The 18,059-nt window shown below is 44.6% G+C and overlaps 1 protein-coding gene across 1 annotated transcript in view; it reads left to right on the plus strand.

The window, feature by feature from the left end:
* OTOP1 (otopetrin 1) overlaps nucleotides 1–17,764 on the plus strand; it is a 42,333-nt gene extending 24,569 nt beyond the window's left edge. Inside the window, exons 5-6 of the mRNA XM_030864212.2 lie at nucleotides 907–1,835; nucleotides 16,042–17,764. Of these exons, the coding sequence (XP_030720072.1) occupies nucleotides 907–1,835; nucleotides 16,042–16,212 (1,100 nt within the window). The 3' untranslated portion in view covers nucleotides 16,213–17,764. The remainder of the gene's footprint in view (nucleotides 1–906; nucleotides 1,836–16,041) is intronic.
* Nucleotides 17,765–18,059: the final 295 nt, after the last annotated feature.

The following is an 18,059-nucleotide window of genomic DNA, read 5'->3' on the forward strand; positions in this document are numbered from 1 at the left end:
TGGTTGTTTCTGTTTGTGTTTTTAATTAAACCTCTATTACCAGTTCTTTCTACTAAAAGTATAGCTTTAAAAAATCCATAGAAGTCTAATGGTATGTTGTGGTTAATTGGTTTTCGTTCATTTGAAGTTTTTATTTAACTCAGTTTATAATTTTGGCCCATCTTTATACCCCCCTTGTTCCTATTGGAGTGCCTGTCTCATGACTCTTCATTTTCTTCCAAAATTCTTTAGCATTTGTGACCTGTTGCTTCTATATTAGAGCACTGGGGTTGAGAAGAATGTGGGGTAGAGGAAGGTGCAATGTACAGGGGACTGATGTCTCAGGTTTGGGTCTTGTTCCCATCACCTTCTAGCTGTGTGACCTTTGGAAAACATTCAACCACTCCGAGCCTCCCTTTTCTCTTTTGCTGAAAAAAAAAAATTCACCTGCCATTTTCCCGCCCAGAGATAACCATTGTTAACATTTTAGTTTATGTCCTTCCAATTTTTTTCTATGTCTGTCTACCTCCCTATCTCTCTGTCTCTGTATGTATACATCACCAAGATATCTATAATTGATAAAAACGGAGCCGTACTCCAGCCTCTTTCGCAGCTGCTTTTTGTTCAACAGTGTCTTCTGAACGTCTTTATATGCTGATGAGTAAATTTCTAAAATACCATTTGCAATGGCTGGACAATATTCTGATGTATGGATAAGATCTAATTCGTGTAATTAGTACTCTTTGGGGAGTGTTCATGGCTGTCAATTTAGCCATGATATGAAACGTGACAAAAAGCCATGAAATAAAGCTTTTAATTCAATGGCAAACCCAAGCATGAATCCACAGTGAGAGTATTTGTTTGTGGTTTTCTGCTTCGCCACTGAATGTTCTAATTGTCCTTCCCTGTGGTCTGTCTCCCCGCTAGTTTTAGATGACCACACGCCTCCATGTAACTGCACACCCCCGACCCTCTGCTCTGCCATCTCCCACGGGATCTACTACCTCTACCCTTTCAACATAGAATATCAGATACTGGCCTCCACGATGCTCTACGTCCTGTGGAAAAACATCGGGCGCAAAGTTGACAGTCATCAGCGTCAGAAGATGCAGTTCAGGTCTCACGGGGTCATGCTGGGCTCGGTACTGGGCCTGACCGCACTGGCTGCCACCATTGGGGTCGTGGTGGTGTATCTGATTTGGATCGGGCGTTCCAAAACCGGGAGCGAGTCAGCACTCATCATGTTCTACCTGTATGCCATCATCTTGCTCGTACTCATGGGGGCGGCAGGGCTGGCTGGGATCCGGATTTATAGGCTAGATGAGCAATCACTAGACGAGTCCAAAAATCCGGCCCGCAAACTGGACGCAGACCTGTTGGTGGGCACTGCCTCCGGCTCCTGGCTCATCTCCTGGGGCTCCATCCTGGCCATCCTCTGTGCCGAGTCCTGCCCCCTGTACACCTGGTACAACCTGCCCTACTCCATCCTGGTGGTTGTTGAGAAGTACATCCAGAACCTCTTCATCATTGAGTCCATTCACCGAGAGCCGGAGAAGCTCTCCAAGGACATCAGAACCCTGCAGGTGGTCACAGTCTGCAATGGCAATGCCACATCCCTCCCTTCTTCTTGCTTCGAGAGCAGACCTGCAGCCGGGGACATGGCTCCCCAGGACAGCGAGATGCCACATGCGGCCAATGGAAATATGTGTCTGAGAGAAGTTGGTAGCAAAGAGGAAGAGGAGAAGAGCTGGGAAGGGGCCCTGGGCCCAGCCTGCCACGCCCATTTCCTGCAGGGCAATGCCCAGAGAAGAGTCTTAAGGAATATTGCAGCCTTTTTGTTCCTCTGCAATATTTCGGTAATCTGCAAGTTATTTCTTTATTTAAAAATACTGATTAATCTATTTTCCTTGCCGTTTTCAAATAAGGAATAAAGGCAGCTTTTAATCAAAATAATTTAAACGTAAGGTTAAAATATTAGACTGGAACATAGGCTTATATTCTACAAATTTGCTGATTGAGTATCTGTATGCCATGGACTGGGGTGGGAACTAAGAATTAAAGGTGAGAAGACGTAATCTCTTTCCTCAAAAAGATCACAGTATTAGTGGGAGAGGGAGACAAGGAAAAAATATAATAGAGTGAATATGGCAAATGCTGGGACAGGGCTATCTGCAAGGTGGAATGGGAGCATGGAGTCAAAGAGGGACTTCAATAAGTAGGGGATGCTTGAGGTGAGACAGAGACTCAATTAGGAGTGATTTTGGCTGCAAATAACAGATAGCTTGATCAGCAGTATCTTCAGTCTTAAAGACAAGAATTCTGGAAGTTGGCTATTCAGGGTTGGCTTGGCCGCTGAACCCTATCATCAAGGATCCAGACACTGTTCACCTTTCTACTGAATGTGGTTGGCACATGGTCATAGGATGGCTGCAGCAGCACCAGGCATCACATCTGGGTTCAAGACAGGAAGACAGAGGGAAGGATTGGTGCCAGGCAATGTCTACAGTTGATGTGACCACCGCTAACTGCAAGGGAGGAGGGGGAAGTGGATGGTTTGCTTTCTAGCCTCTATAATGGACGGTAACAAGGTAGAAAAAGATGTACAATCAGCCACTCAATATTGTCTGCCTCAGCCTCAAGGAACAGTTGGAAGTTTACCAACTGTTGGAAGTTTACCAAGGCAAGAAAAAGAAAGGCTTGGGGCAGAGGGCACGTGTTGTGCAAAGACACAGAGGCAAAGGACACCATGGCCTATTTGAGTAGCACGAGCAGCTTGTCATGAATTCCATACACGTGAAGCAGGGCGGGAAGCAGGATGGAGGGTCTGGTTAGACGGGTCTGGCTTGAGCAGAGCTTCATAAGCCTGGCTGAGTCTGGTCTTCACGCTGAGGGCAGTAGAGGACCCTCTCAGATTTGTGTTTTAGAATGATCTTCTAGCAGCAACGTGCAGGAAGGATGGAGGGAGGTAAGATCAAAGTCAGGGAAACCGGAACACAAGCCCCACACAGCTGCCCAGATAGGAAATGATGGAAACTTGAACCAGGGCAGTGCTGGTGGGGATGGTGAGAAGGAAAAGGAATACAAAGCATTGTGTGTTGTTGGGATTTGTTCTAGAGGTTCATAGAAGGGTGGCAGGTCTGGGTAAAAAGGAGGGAGAAGCAGCCTTTGGTGCACACAGGCATCGGCAGTGACTGTGGCTGGTGGAATGGTGACGATGCCCCAGCCCACGGGGCCCGCCCATCATCGCAGCCAACTCTCTGCTACCAGCCTCCGTATCATCAGGGCTGCTCTGTTTCCCCAGAAGCTTACTGATTTTTAGCTTCCTCTTCCTAATATCAGTTGGTGCATGTCCAGGGACTGCAACTTTTGATATTACCCTAAGGCCACAAAATTGGGGGTTCCATCTGAAGCTGAAAGGGCCATGTGTCTGCCAACCGAATCTGATTCTTGCTTTGGGTCACCTGGACCTTGGTCCCCCTCCAGGTTGGCAGACAGTTATGGGGAGTTGTGAAGGGAGAAGGGGTCCCAGAAGAGTGTGGCTCCAGGTGCGCCCTCTTCTTTCATCTTATAGACATTTATGGGGCACCTGCTCTGTGTCAGGAACTATGTGGGTACAGCAGTGAACAAAGGACTTAAAACAGGAAAACAAGAGAGAGAGAGATATTAATAACTACAATGGGGCTGCATTTTATATAAGGCTTACATTCCAGAGAGGGGTGTATCAGCTTAGATTCTTATAAAGTCAGAGTTGGTTCTAGAAAGCCCCTAAAGCGTATTTTATTTTATGCACCCCAAAGTATGAAGATCTCTCTTTTCAGTGAGTTCAGAAAGACCACTTTCCCTGTGTTGGTTTTTGCTTGATCACCAGGTTGTATACTTGGCTTGCTTTTTTGGACCAGCCTGACCGAGAATAGCACTGCTATACTAGAATCGAGTGGCAACTGATGGTCTCTTGGGACCCGAAGGCCAGGTCCAGGGCTCTGGACCAGGAGAATGACACGTTTTGTCTCTTCATCTCTGTGCTCTGCCCCTGATGGCCCCAGGCACTGCCTCCGTTCCCTGGGGAGTGAGCCAGAGGACGGAAGTCATTGCAGGCTGATGTCTTAGGATGACCTGAGCCAACTCCACGGGCAGCACTGTGAAACCCTGCACTTCATCCCATGTTGTGCCAAAGGCATCTGGCAGAGGCAGGAACTGTTTCTGTCCGGGACCAGGAGCTGGCGCAGAGGCAGTGGCTGGAGGTGCTGGTGTGCACGACCACGTGGGGCAATTGGCAGCTGTGGGGTGGACAGTAAAGGGTGGTGGGTGTGATGATGGAAGACTTTGGGTGCTGTGGGAACACTGGGGTTCAGGGGAGGCCTCCTCTTGGTGGAGCGGGGCAGTCTGGGCAAAGCAGCAGGTACGGGGAAGGCACGGATGCAGAGCAAGGTAGGGCTTTCTGGATGCGCTCAAGAACTGGAAGGAAACCCATGTGGCTAGAACTCGGAGAGCAAGAAGAGAGAGGCGTGGCCTGGTAAGCCATGGCCACAAGCCAGGACTTAATCCTAAATGCAACAGAAAACCATCTAAGGGTTTTATGCTCTGAGTGACAAGATCTGATTCGTGTTTTTATTCTTTTAAATTAAATTAAATTTTAATGGTGGTAACGAACACATAACCTAAAATTTACCATTTTAACCATTTTCCAGTGTACGATTCTGTAGCATTTAGTGCATTCACATGATTGTGCTACCATCACCGCCACCCACCTCTAAAACTTTTTCACTTTGCAAAACTGAAATTTTGTACTCATGAAACAACTCTCCATTCCCTCCACCCCCATCCCCTGGCAACCACCGTTCTACTCTCTTTCTCTATGAGTTTGACTCTGGGTATCTCATATAAGTGGAATCATACGGGATTTATCTCACGTGGTGCAAGGACCTTCAGGTTCATCCATGTTGTAGGCTGCGGAGGGAGAGGGATGCCAAGAGCGGCTCCCAGGTTCTGCCTTGAGTTCCTGACACATGGTGATGCTACTTATGGAGATTGGGGTCTCTGGAGGGGGAGCAGGCTTGGGAGGGGCTCAGGGGAAGGAAGCACGTGAGTTTAGTACTGGACACATTCAGTGGTAAGGACATCCAAGTGGACATAACCAACAGGCAGATATTTTGGTTTTCTATTGCTGTGTAACCAGTGACCCCAAATGCATGACAAAAACAACCACCATTTTACTATGTCTCAGGAACTTGTGGGTTAGGAATTCTGGCAGGGCTTGGCTGGACAATTCTGTTCCTAATGAAACTGACTGAAGCTACTGGATGGGCTGCGTGGGTTGGAAAGTCCACGATCTGGTGCCTTGGGTTGGGGAGGCTGAAAGGCTGGACTCAGTGGGGACTCTGGCTGCAATGTATTCATGGGGACTCTCCAGCACGGCGGTCTCAGGGGAGGTGGACTTCTTAGGTGATGGCTTAGGACCCAGAGCCAGGCTTCCAAAGGACTGGAAGTGCCAGTCTCTTAAGGTCTGGGCGTGGACATTGCACGGCACCATTTCTGCCATATTTTATGGGTCCAGCAGTGATAGCGTCCACCCAGATTCAAGGGAAGGGGGCATAGGTTGCCTTTCAAGGGGATGAGTAGCAAGAATTATAGCCAACTTCACAGCAGATGGAAAGATCTGGATTTCAGGAAAGAAGTCCATAAACTCTTCTTCTTTTATTCTCATTTTCTTTCTTTTTTTTTTCTTTTTAACATATTTAATGGAGTATAATTTGCTTTACAATGTTGTGTTAGTTTCTGCTGCATAACAAAGTGAATCAGCTATACATATACATATATCCCCGTATCTCCTCACTCTTGTGTCTCCCTCCCACCATCCCTATCCCACCCCTCTAGGCGGTCACAAAGCACCGAGCTGATCTCCCTGTGCTATGCAGCTACTTCCCACTAGCTATCTGTTTTACATTTGGTAGTATATATATGCCAATGCTACTCTTTCACTTCATCCCAGCTTACCCTTTCACCTCCCCGTGTCCTCAAGTCCATTCTCTATGTCTGTGTCTTTATTCCTGTCCTGCCCTTAGGTTCATCAGAGCCATTTCTTTTTTTTTTTAGATTCCATACATATGTGTTAGCATATGATATTTGTTTTTCTCTTTCTGACTTACTTCACTCTGTATGATGGACTCTAGGTCCATCCACCTCACTACAAATAACTCAATTTCGTTTCTTTTTATGGCTGAGTAATATTCCATTGTATACATGTGCCACATCTTCTTTATCCATTCATCTGTCGATGGACACTTAGGTTGCTTCCATGTCCTGGCTATTGTAAATAGAGCTGCAATGAACATTGTGGTACATGACTCTTTTTGAATTATGGTATTCTCAGGGTGTATGCCCAGTAGTGGGATTGCTGTGTCATAAGGTAGTTCTATTTTTAGTTTTTTAAGGAACCTCCATACTGTTCTCCATAGTGGCTGTATCAACATTCCCACCAACAGTGCAAGAGGGTTCTGTTTTCTCCACACCTTCTCCAGCATTTATTGTTTGTAGATTTTTTGATGATGGGCATCCTGACTGGTGTGAGGTGATACCTCACTGTGGTTTTGATTTGCATTTCTCTAATGATTAGTGATGTTGAGCATCCTTTCATGTGTTTGTTGGCAATCTGTATATCTTCTTTGGAGAAATGTCTGTTTAGGTGTTCCACCCATTTTTGTATTGGGTTGTTTGTTTTTTTGATATTGAGCTGCATGAGCTGCTTGTATATTTTGGAGATTAATCCTTTGTCAGTTGCTTCATTTGCAACTATTTTCTCCCATTCTGAGGGTTGTCTTTTTGTCTTGTTTATGGTTTCCTTTGCTGTGCAAAAGCTTTTAAGTTTCATTAGGTCCCATTTGTTTATTTTTGTTTTTATTTCCATTTCTCTAGGAGGTGGGTCAGAAAGAATCTTGCTGTGATTTATGTCATAGAGTGTTCTGCCTATATTTTCCTCTAAGAGTTTTATAGTGTCTGGCCTTACATTTAGGTCTTTAATCCATTTTGAGTTTATTTTTGTGTGTGGTGTTAGGTAGTGTTCTAATTTCATTCTTTTACATGTAGCTGTCCAATTATCCCAGCACCACTTATTGAAGAGACTGTCTTTTCTCTATTGTATATTCTTGCCTCCTTTGTCAGAGATAAGGTGACCATATGTGCATGGGTTTATCTCTGGGCTTTCTATCCTGTTCCATTGATCTATATTTCTGTTTTTGTGCCAGTACCATACTGTCTTGATTACTGTAGGTTTGTAGTATAGTCTGAAGTCAGGGAGCCTGATTCCTCCGGCTCCGTTTTTCTTTCTCAGGATTGCTTTGGCTATTCGGGGTCTTTTGTATTTCCATACAAACTTTAAAATTTTTTATTCTAGTTCTGTGAAAAATGCCATTGGTAGCTTGATAGGGATTGCACTGAATCTGTAGATTGCTTTGGGTAGTATAGTCATTTCCACAATGTTGATTCTTTCAATCCAAGAACATGGTATATCTCTCCATCTGGTTGTATCACCTTTAATTGCTTTCATCAGTGTCTTACCTACATACAGGTCTTTTGTCTCCTTAGGTAGGTTTATTCCTAGGTATTTTATTATTTTTGTTGCAATGGTAAATGGGAGGGTTTCCTTAATTTATCTTTCAGATTTTTCATCATTAGTGTATAGGAATGCAAGAGATTTCTGTGCATTAATTTTGTATCCTGCTACTTTACCAAATTCATTGATTAGCTCTAGTAGTTTTCTGGTAGCATCTTTAGGATTCTCTATGTATAGTATCATGTCATCTGCAAACAGTGACAGCTTTACTTCTTCTTTTGTGATTTGGATTGCTTTTATTTCGTTTTCTTCTCTGAGTGCTGTGGCTAAAACTTTCAAAACTATGTTGAATAATAGTGGTGAGAGTGGGCATCCTTGTCTTGTTCCTGATTTTAGAGGAAATGGTTTCAGTTTTTCACCATTGAGAACGATGTTGGCTGTGGGTTTGTCATATATGGCCTTCATTATGTTGAGGTAAGTTCCCTCTATGCCTACTTTCTGGAGAGTTTTTTTTTTTTTTTTTTTTTTTTGTGGTACGCGGGCTTCTCACTGACGCGGCCCCTCCCGTTGCAGAGCACAGGCTCCGGACACGCAGGCCCAGCAGCCATGGCTCATGGGCACAGCCACTCCACGGCATGTGGGATCCTCCCAGCCCAGGGCACGAACCCGTGTCCCCTGCATTGGCAGGCGGACTCTCAACCACTGTGCCACCAGGGAAGCCCTGGAGAGTTTTTTTCATAAATGGGTGTTGAATTTTCTTGAAAGCTTTTTCTGCATCTATTGAGATGATCATATGGTTTTTAGCCTTCAGTTTGTTAATATAGTGTATCACATTGATTTGTGTGTATTGAAGAATCCTTGCATTCCTGGGATAAACCCCACTTGATCATGGTCTATGATCTTTTTAATGTGTTGTTGTTTTCTGTTTGCTAGTATTTTGTTGAGGATTTTTTCATGTATGTTCATCGGTGATAATGGCTTTCTTTTTTGTAGTTTTCTTTTTTTGTGATATCATTGTCTGGTTTTGGTATCAGCGTGATGGTGGCCTCATAGAATGAGTTTGGGAGTGTTCCTCCCTCTGCTATACTTTGGAAGAGTTTGAGAAGGATAGGAGTTAGCTCTTCTCTAAATGTTTGATAGAATTCACCTGTGAAGCCATCTGGTTCAGGGCTTTGGTTTGTTGGAAGATTTTTAATCACAGTTTCAATTTCAGTGCTTATGATTGGTCTGTTCATATTTTCTATTTCTTCCTGGTTTAGTCTTGGAAGTTTGCACTTTTCTAAGAATTTGTCCATTTCTTCCAGGTTGTCCATTTTATTGGCATATAGTTGCTTGTAGTTGTCTCTCATGATCCTTTGTATTTCTGCAGTATCAGTTGTTACTTCTCCTTTTTCATTTCTAATTCTGCTGATTTGAGTCCTCTCCCTTTTTTTTCCTTGATGATTATGGCTAATGGTTTATCAATTTTGTTTATCTTCAAAGACCCAGCTTTTAATTTTATTGATCTTTGCTATTATTTCCTTCATTTCTTTTTCATTTATTTCCGAGCTGATCTTTATGATTTCTTTCCTTCTGCTAACTTTGGGGTTTTCTTTGTCCTTCTTTCTCTAATTGTTTTAGGTGTAAGGTTAGGTTGTTTATTTGAGATTTTTCTTGTTTCTTGAGGTAGGATTGTATTGCTATAAACTTCCCTCTTAGAACTGCCTTTGCTGCATCCCATAGGTTTTGATCATCGTGTTTTCATTGTCATTTGTTTCTAGGTATTTTTTGATTTCCTCTTTGATTTCTTCAGTGATCTCTTGGTTATTTAGGAGTGTAATGGTTAGCCTCCATGTGTTTGTTTTTTTTACAGTTTTTTTTTTCCTGTATTTGATATCTAGTCTCATACGTTGTGGTTGGAAAAGGTACTTGATACAATTTCAGTTTTCTTAAATTTATACCAAGGCTTGATTTGTGACCCAAGATATGATCTATCCTGGAGAATGTTCCATGAGCACTTGAGAAGAATGTGTATTCTGTTGTTTTTGGATGGAATGTCCTATAAATATCAATTAAGTCTGTCTGGTCTAATATGTCTTTTAAAGCTTGTGTTTCCTTATTTATTTTCATTTTGGATGATCTGTCCATTGGTGAAAGTGGGGTGTTAAAGTCCCCTACTATGATTGTGTTACTGTCGATTTCCCCGTTTATGGCTGTTAGCATTTGCCTTATGTATTGAGGTGCACCTATGTTGAGTGCAAAAATATTTACAATTGTTATGTCTTCTTCTTGGATTGATCCCTTGATCATTATGTAGTGTCCTTCTTTGTCTCTTGTAATAGTCTTTATTTTAAGGTCTATTTTGTCTGATATGAGTATAGCTACTCCAGCTTTCTTTTGATTTCCATTTGCATGGAATATCTTTTTCCATCCCCTCACTTTCAGTCTGTACGTGTCCCTAGGTCTGAAGTGGGTCTCTTGTAGACAGCATATATACAGGTCTTGTTTTTGTATCCATTCAGCCAGTGTATGTCTTTTGGTCGGAGCATTTAATCCATTTACATTTAAGGTAATTATTGATATGTATGTTCCTATTACCATTTTCCTAATCGTTTTGGGTTTGTTACTGTAGGTCTTTTCCTTCTCTTGTGTTTCCTGCCTAGAGAAGTTCCTCTAGAATTTGTGATAAAGCTGGTTTGGTGGTGCTGAATTCTCTTAACTTTTGCTTGTCTGTAAAAGTTTTAATTTCTCCATCGAATCTGAATGAGATCCTTGCTGGGTAGAGTAATCTTGGTTGTAGGTTGTTCCCTTTCATCACTTTAAATATGTCCTGCCACTCTCTTCTGGCTTGCAGAGTTTCTGCTTAAAGATCAGCTGTTAACCTTATTGGGTTTCCCTCTTATGTTATTTGTCACTTTCCCCTTGCTGCTTTTAATATTTTTTCTTTGTATTTAATTTTTGATAGTTTGATTAATATGTGTCTTGGCATGTTTCTCCTTGGATTTATCCGGTATGGGACTCTCTGTGCTTCCTGGACTTGATTGACTATTTCCTTTCCCATATTAGGGAAATTTTCAACTCTAATCTCTTCAAATATTTTCTCAGTCCCTTTCTTCTTTCTCTTCTTCTTCTGGGACCCCTATAATTCAAATGTTGGTGCGTTTAATGTTGTCCCAGAGGTCTCTGAGACTGTCCTCAATTCTTTTCATTCTTTTTTATTTATTCTGCTCTGCAGTAGTTATTTCCACTATTTTATCTTCCAGGCAACTTATCCATTTTTCTGCCTCCGTTATTCTGCTGTTGATTCCTTCTAGAGTATTTTTAATTTCATTTATTGTGTTGTTCATCATAGTTTGTTTGCTCTTTAGTGCTTCTAGGTCCTTGTTAAACATTTCTTGTATTTTCTCCATTCTAGTTCCGAGATTTTGGATCATCTTTACTATCATTATTCTGAATTCTTTTTCAGATAGACTGCCTATTTCCTCTTCATTTGTTAGGTCTGCTGGGTTTTTACCTTGCTCCTTCATCTGCTGCCTATTTCTCTGTTTTCTCATTTTGTTTAACTTACTGTGCTTGGGGTCTCCTTTTCGCAGGACTCAGGTTCTTAGTTCCCATTATTTTTGGTGTCTCCCCCCAGTGGGTGAGGTTGGTTCAGTGGCTGTGTAGGCTTCCTGGTGGGGGGGACTGGTGCCTGTGTTCTGGTGGGTGGGACTGTATCTTGTCCTTCTGGTGGGGAGGGCCATGTCCAGTGCTGTGTTTTGGAGTGTCTTTGAACTTAATATGATTTTAGGCAGCCTCTCTGCTAATGGGTGGGGCTGTGTTCCTGTCTTCCTAGTTGTTTGGCATGGGGTGTCCAGCACTGGAATTTGCTGGCCGTTGGGTGGAGCTGGGTCTTAGTGTTGAGATGGAGATCTCTGGGAGAGCTCTTGCCAATTGATATTACGTGGGGCTGGGAGGTTTCTGGTGGTCCAATGTGCTGGACTAGGTCCTCCCACCTCAGAGGCTCAGGCCTGACACCTGGCCTGAGCACCAAGACCCTGCCAGTCACATGGCTCAGAAGAAAAGGAAGAGAGAAAAAAAACAAAAACAAACAAAAAATGAACAGACAGAACCCTTGGACAAATGGCAAACCTGTACAGACAAAATCACACGAAGAAGCATACACACTCACAAAAAGAGAAAAAGGAAAAAATATATATATATTAAAAAAAAAGAAGAGAGCAACCAAACCAATATATTAAAAAAAAAAGGAAGAGAGCAACCAAACCAATAAACAAATCCACCAATGATAATAAGTACTAAATACTAAACTAAGATAAACGTAAAACCAGAAACAAATTAGATGTAGAAAGCAAACTCCAAGTCTACAGTTGCTCCCAAAATCCACTGCCTCAATTTTGGGAACACTCGTTGTCTATTCAGGTATTCTTCAGATGCAGGGTTTATCAAGTTGATTGTGGGGATTTAATTTGCTGCTCTGGGGCTGCATGGAGAAATTTTCCTTTCTCTTCTTTATTAGCACAGCTCCTGGGGTTCAGCTTTGGTTTAGGCCCTGCCTCTGTGTGTAGGCTGCCCTCAGGAGTCTGTTACCCGCCCAGACAGGGGGAGGCAGGGGTACGGTAGTCATAATTGGGATGTGGGGCGAACCTGAGGCAGCAGAGACTGGTGTGATGTTACAATAGCCTGAGCTGTGCCATGCGTTCTCCCGGGGAACTTGTCCCTGGATCATGGGACCCTGGCAGTGGCGGGCTGCACAGGCTCCCAGGGTGGGTGGGTAGTGACCTGGGCTTACACACAGGATTCTTGGTGGCAGCAGCAGCAGCGTTAGTGGTTCATGCCTGTCTCTGGTGTCTGAGCTGTTAGCCGCGGATTGCGCCTGTATCTGGAGCTCATTTAGGTGGTGCTCTGCCCCATGTGTGCAGACAGGGGAGGAATCCCCTCTCCTTGTGCACCCTGAAACAATGGTCTCTTGCCTCTCCGGCAGGTCCAGACTTTTTCCTGGACTCCCTTCCAGCTAGCTCTGGCGCACTAGCCCCTTCAGGCTGTGTTCACGCCGCCAACCCCAGTCCTTTCCCTGGGGTCTGACCTTCGAAGCCCGAGACTCAGCTCCCAGCCCCCGCCCACCCCGGCGGGTGAGCAGACAAGCCTGTCGGGCTGGTGAGTGCTGGTCGGCACCGATCCTCTGTGCGGGAATCTCTCCACTCTGCCCTCTGCACCCCTGTTGCTGCGCTCTCCTCATGGCTCCGAAGCTCCCCACTCCGCTTCCTGCAGTCTCCGCCCGCGAAGGGGCTTCCTAGTGTGTGGAAACCTTTCCTCCTTCACAGCTCCCTCCCAGAGGGGCAGATCCCACCCCTATTCTTTTGTCTCTGTTTTTTCTTTTGCCCTACCAGGTACGTGGGGAGTTTCTTGCCTTCGGGGAAGTCTGAGGTCTTCTGTCAGCATTCAGTAGTTGTTCTGTAGGAGTTGTTCCACATGCAGCTGTGTTTTTGATGTATTTATGGGGAGGAAGGTGATCTCCACGTCTTACTCTTCTGCCATCTTGAAGGTCTCTTCCTTTTCTTCTAATTTTCCCTGTCTTCTTGATAATATATCCTCTGTGTGCCCACTGAGGGCCAGCAGTGCTGTGAGTGATGAGGGTGCAACATGCCCCAGAGCTCTGGTCTTCCTCCTATGGGGCCTATAAACCAGACGGCAGGACTAGCAACAAAAAATCAAACAGCAGAAATGCCTATAGTGCTGCATGCCCTGCAGGGAAGTAAGAAAAGATGGGCGTGAGGTGGTGATTGGGTGGCCATGGTAGATCACATGGCCAAGTTGATGGGAAGGGCTTTCTCAGGCGGTGGGATTAGAGACCAGAGCTGGATGGCAGAAGGAGCCATGGGTGCTCCAGGCAGAGGAACCAGCCTGTGCAAAACCCTGGGTGGGAGGAGCTTTTCTTCTTTGAGAAGAGGAGGAAGGTCATGTGACTGGGGTGGGTGGGGGGGGACAATCTGGGGAGCTGGGCTTGGGGGTGGTAAGGGGCCATCTAACAGAGAGCTCTGCCATCCCATGTAGCAGGTAGATTTTATTTTAGATGTGCTGTGAAGCCCTTGGGTGTTTAACCAGGAAAGGGACCCCATCTTACATAAATAATTAATCTGGCGATGAGTGGTGAATAGACTGTAGGCTGAGAGCTTAAGCAGGGGCCACTGCAATGGTCCAGGTGAGAGATGGGGGTGGTGGCCTGGCAGGTGGAGTGGAGAGAAACGGGTGGATTGAGAATTGATGGATTGGGTGGCAGGCGGATTGTTATGAGAATGAGTGAGAAGATGAAGATGATGCCTGAAAATTTGATTGAGCCTCTGGGAGGAAGATGTTGCTGAGGAGACGGGGAGAAATGGGAATGTAATGTTGAGTTTGAGATGCATTTTAGACAACCAAGTAGCCGGTGGGATATAAGAGCCTGCAATTCTCAAGGGTGGACCAGGATGGTGATTTAGATTGGGAAGTCGTAGGCCCATAGCTGGTATTTACAACCAGGACTGGGTGAGATCATCAGGGGTCATGGGTCTAGGGTAGAGAAGAGGACCCAGGAATGAATGAGCCCTGGGACCAGCCAACGTTAAGAGACTGAGCAAAGGAGGAGGAACCAGCTAAGGAGGGCGGGAAGAACCAGCTGGCGTGGGAGGATGATGCTTAAGGACCCAGAACACAGAGAACACAGTGGGCTAGAGATATAAGCCCACGAGTGTTCTATATGGAGATGTTAATGAAAGCCACGTGTATCAGATACCCATTGCTGCGTAAGAAATGAGCCCTAAACTCGGCAACTTAAAAAAACAGACATTTCTTATTTCACAGCTTCTCTGGGTCAGGAATCTGAGTGTGACTTGGCTGGGTGGCTCTGCTCAGGGTCCCTTACAGGCTGTGGTCAAAGTGCCCACTGGGGCTGCAGTCATTTCATGGCTGGATTTTGGAGGGGAAGGGGGTCTGTTTCTAAACTCACTTATGTGGCTGTTGGAAGGATTCAGTTCCCGGTGGGCTGTTGGGCTGAGGGTTTGAGTTCCTTGCTGGCTGCGGGCCTGAGATCCCCCTCAGTTCCTGGCCATGGGGCCTCTCCATAGGCTGGCTCACATGGCAGCCAGCTTCCTCTCTTGCAAGAGGGGTTGAGCAAGATGGACTCCAGAGTCCTTTTGTAACCTAATCTCAGAAGTGACATCCCATGACTTGTGTCATATTCTGTTGGTTAGAAGAGAGTCATTAGATTCAGTCCAACTCAAGGGGACAGGGCTCCACAAGATTCCCAGGAGGTGGGACCATTGGGGGTCACCCGAGAGGCTGCCTGCCACAGTGTAGGGGTAGAGAAAGTTGTAGAAATGTCATTGTGAGAGGGAAGCAGGTCTAGGAGCCCAACAATTTAGGGGGAGGGAGAGGAGGAGGAACTGGGACAGGGAGGCTGAGAAGGGGGAACCAGTGTGTAGGTTCCATGAGCACCAAAAATAATAGGTTATTGCTTTATGTTTTGCAGACTTAGTTGCCATTTTATTCTCACCTGAGCCCTCTGAGACAGGTGTTAGTATTCCCATCTTATAGGTGAGGAAACTGTGGCTTGGAGATGTTAAATTATAGTCTGTAAGTGGCAGGAACCCAGGGCTGGTTCCACGGCATGTGCTTCTCCTCCCGATCAGGGGGATGTGGGCAGGGCCTGGGCTGCCTCTCTAAGCCAAGAACAAGGCAGAAAAAGGACCACAGAACTCACCAGCCCAGACTCACGTGGCTGGGACCCCCGAGCACCAATGGTGAAATGTAAAGACGGGTGTGGGAAACAGGGAGCACCACTGTAGGAAAACACTGGGGGCTATGGGAACACACAGGGAGTTCCTGCCTGACTGGTTAGATCAAGGAGGACTTCCTGGAAGGGGAGGTGTCTCAGGACTTGGAAGAAGGTAGGACTTAGCAGAAGGAAGACAGGGAGTCCCTGATAGAGGAAGAGGCAGGAGCAAAACCCTGAAGGCTGGGGAAAGGCACATTTGGGGGCTGTGCACAGCCCGGGAGGGCCAGAGTGAAGGGCGTGACGAGAGATGTGGAGACGTGGATGTGTTCCCGATCACTGAGGGAATTTGGACTGTCTCCTGAAGGCATTTGGAGCCCTGGTGAGTGGTCAGCAGAGGAGGGACAAGGTCAGATGTGTGCTTTATAAAGATCACTCTGAAGCCACGTGATGTGCTGGAGCGGGAGTAGGAGGGGGGAATCGAAGGCACCCACCGTAGTCGGGGGGATCATGGGAGGCATTGCAGCAGTCTGGGGAAGAGGAGATGGAGGACCAGACCAAGGTGAGGGCTGTGGGGATGGAGAGAACCAGGTAGGTGTGAAGAGCATTCATGCAGGATCGGGGCTCAGTGGACTGGCTCAGTGGACTCCATAGAGATTGGAAACACGCAGGGGCTGCTTACCCCTGTGACAGGTGTGACTCGGTCTCCCTGAGTCCAAGTCAGCACCTGGGTTTGTGGGGGGCCCCCGGGCGGCTGCTAGGACTACCTCCTCTTCTCTTGCAGCTCTGGATCCCTCCCGCCTTCGGCTGCCGCCCCGAGTATGACAACGGATTGGAGGAAATTGTCTTTGGCTTTGAACCCTGGATAATAGTGGTCAACCTGGCCATGCCTTTTTCTATTTTCTACCGAATGCACGCAGCTGCCTCCCTCTTTGAGGTCTATTGTAAGATATAATCTGTATCCACATCAAAGACTGAGGAGAGAGCTAACAAGAGAATTCAGTGGAGCCACCTGGGAAAGGCGAGGTCAGGCAAATATTGCCTTACAAATGTGAGAAGGGCTGCCTTTTGTCTGCGATAATTGTTTTTCCCATGAGCTGGAATTGCCCATCACCCTGGATGAGTGTAAACCAGTTAGATCAAAATCTGAGATGGCTGAAGTCTGCCCTTGGTTAGTTAATTCTAATTGAACCTAAATTATTTGATCTCCTTCGAAATGAGATCCTCTGTTTTAGAATAATGTGATTTCAGGTTGGAAAAGAATATATCCAGTTTGTTTTTCATTAAAATATTTTCTGTTATCATGTTACTATATACAACCTTTTCCTGACCATCTGCATAGTCTAATCACCTTTAAATTTTATCTTTCCCAGAGCTGATGAATGTAGCTAAAATCACATTGAGTTTATATTGTACTTTCTGAATACGTTTCATTTTTTGAACAAAGTTATTTTTATCGTCTGGATGGAAATTTGTGTATAGATCAATATAAAGACATATTTCTCACCTGAAATTTTGATATATTTTCATTTGTAAAGTTTTTTTTAATACATTAGTATCTTTCACTATAAATATATATATGCTTATTTTAGAAAATTAGGACATTTCAGAAGAGTAGAGAGAAAAATCCCCTAAGATGCCATTGTTCAATTGACAGTCATGTTTTTCTTCCAGTTTAATTGAGATGTAATTGACATATAGCACTGTATAAGTTTAAGGTGTACATTAATGATTTGGCTTACATCATGAAATGATTATCACAATAAGCTTCGTGAACACTCGTCATCTCATATAGATGCAAAATTAAAGATAAGGATCTTGACAGTCAGTTTTTAAACATCTTGATGTGTTTCTTTTAACTGTGTTGGACTCACAGGATTCTTTTCATTGTTGTTTTGTTATACCTGCCAGAGATGATGAGACATATTCAATTTTGTATGCAGTTTCCCCTCAACAGTATGGCACAAACCTTCCCACCCGCATTGTTATAAACTCTTTGTAAATATAATTTTCATACTATATTCTATTCTATTGAGTACCGTAATTAACTTAGTTTCCTATTGTTGGTTTTAGAGTGTTTATAACTTTTTGTTTTTATTAGTGACTCTGCAAAAATCCACCATATATGTAAAACATTTTCTATATTTAGAATTCCTTCTTAAGATATATCCTTAAGGGCTTCCCTGGTGGCGCAGTGGTTGAGAGTCCGCCTGCTGATGCCGGGGACGCGGAAGATCCCACGTCCCGCAGAGCTGCTGGGCCCGTGAGCCATGGCCGCTGAGCCTGCGCGTCCGGAGCCTGTGCTCCTCAAAGGGAGAGGCCACAACCGTGAGAGGCCCGCGTACCGCAAGGAAAAAAAAAAAAAAAGATATATCCTTAAAATCAGGATGCCATATCCAAAGGTTATAAATAGTTTAAAGCCTCTGAAGGAATATTGACATTTGGGATGGCTTTGTATATGCTTTTTCTTAATTCTTTTAAAATCATAATAAAATTAGTTAACTTACTGTAAGTACTAATGTGAACATCTTTTCATCTGAGTGTATATATATATATATTTTTTTGACAACACAGAGGGACATAAGAAACACCAAAATTTTTAAATAACTGAAATACTTTATATTCATTTTTGGAAAAAGTAGGAAATGGGCAGATAGACTAAAAGCAAAGTAAAACATTATCTATCATACTTTCCATCTAGGGCAGTGGTTCTCAACTGTGGGTGATCTCGTCTTCCAGGGGACTTTCGACAATGTCTGGAGATATTTTTGTTACCGCTAGGGGGCGTTACTGGCATCTAAT

The sequence above is a fragment of the Globicephala melas genome, chromosome 5, assembly GCF_963455315.2.
Source record: "Globicephala melas chromosome 5, mGloMel1.2, whole genome shotgun sequence".
NCBI lineage: Eukaryota > Metazoa > Chordata > Mammalia > Artiodactyla > Delphinidae > Globicephala > Globicephala melas.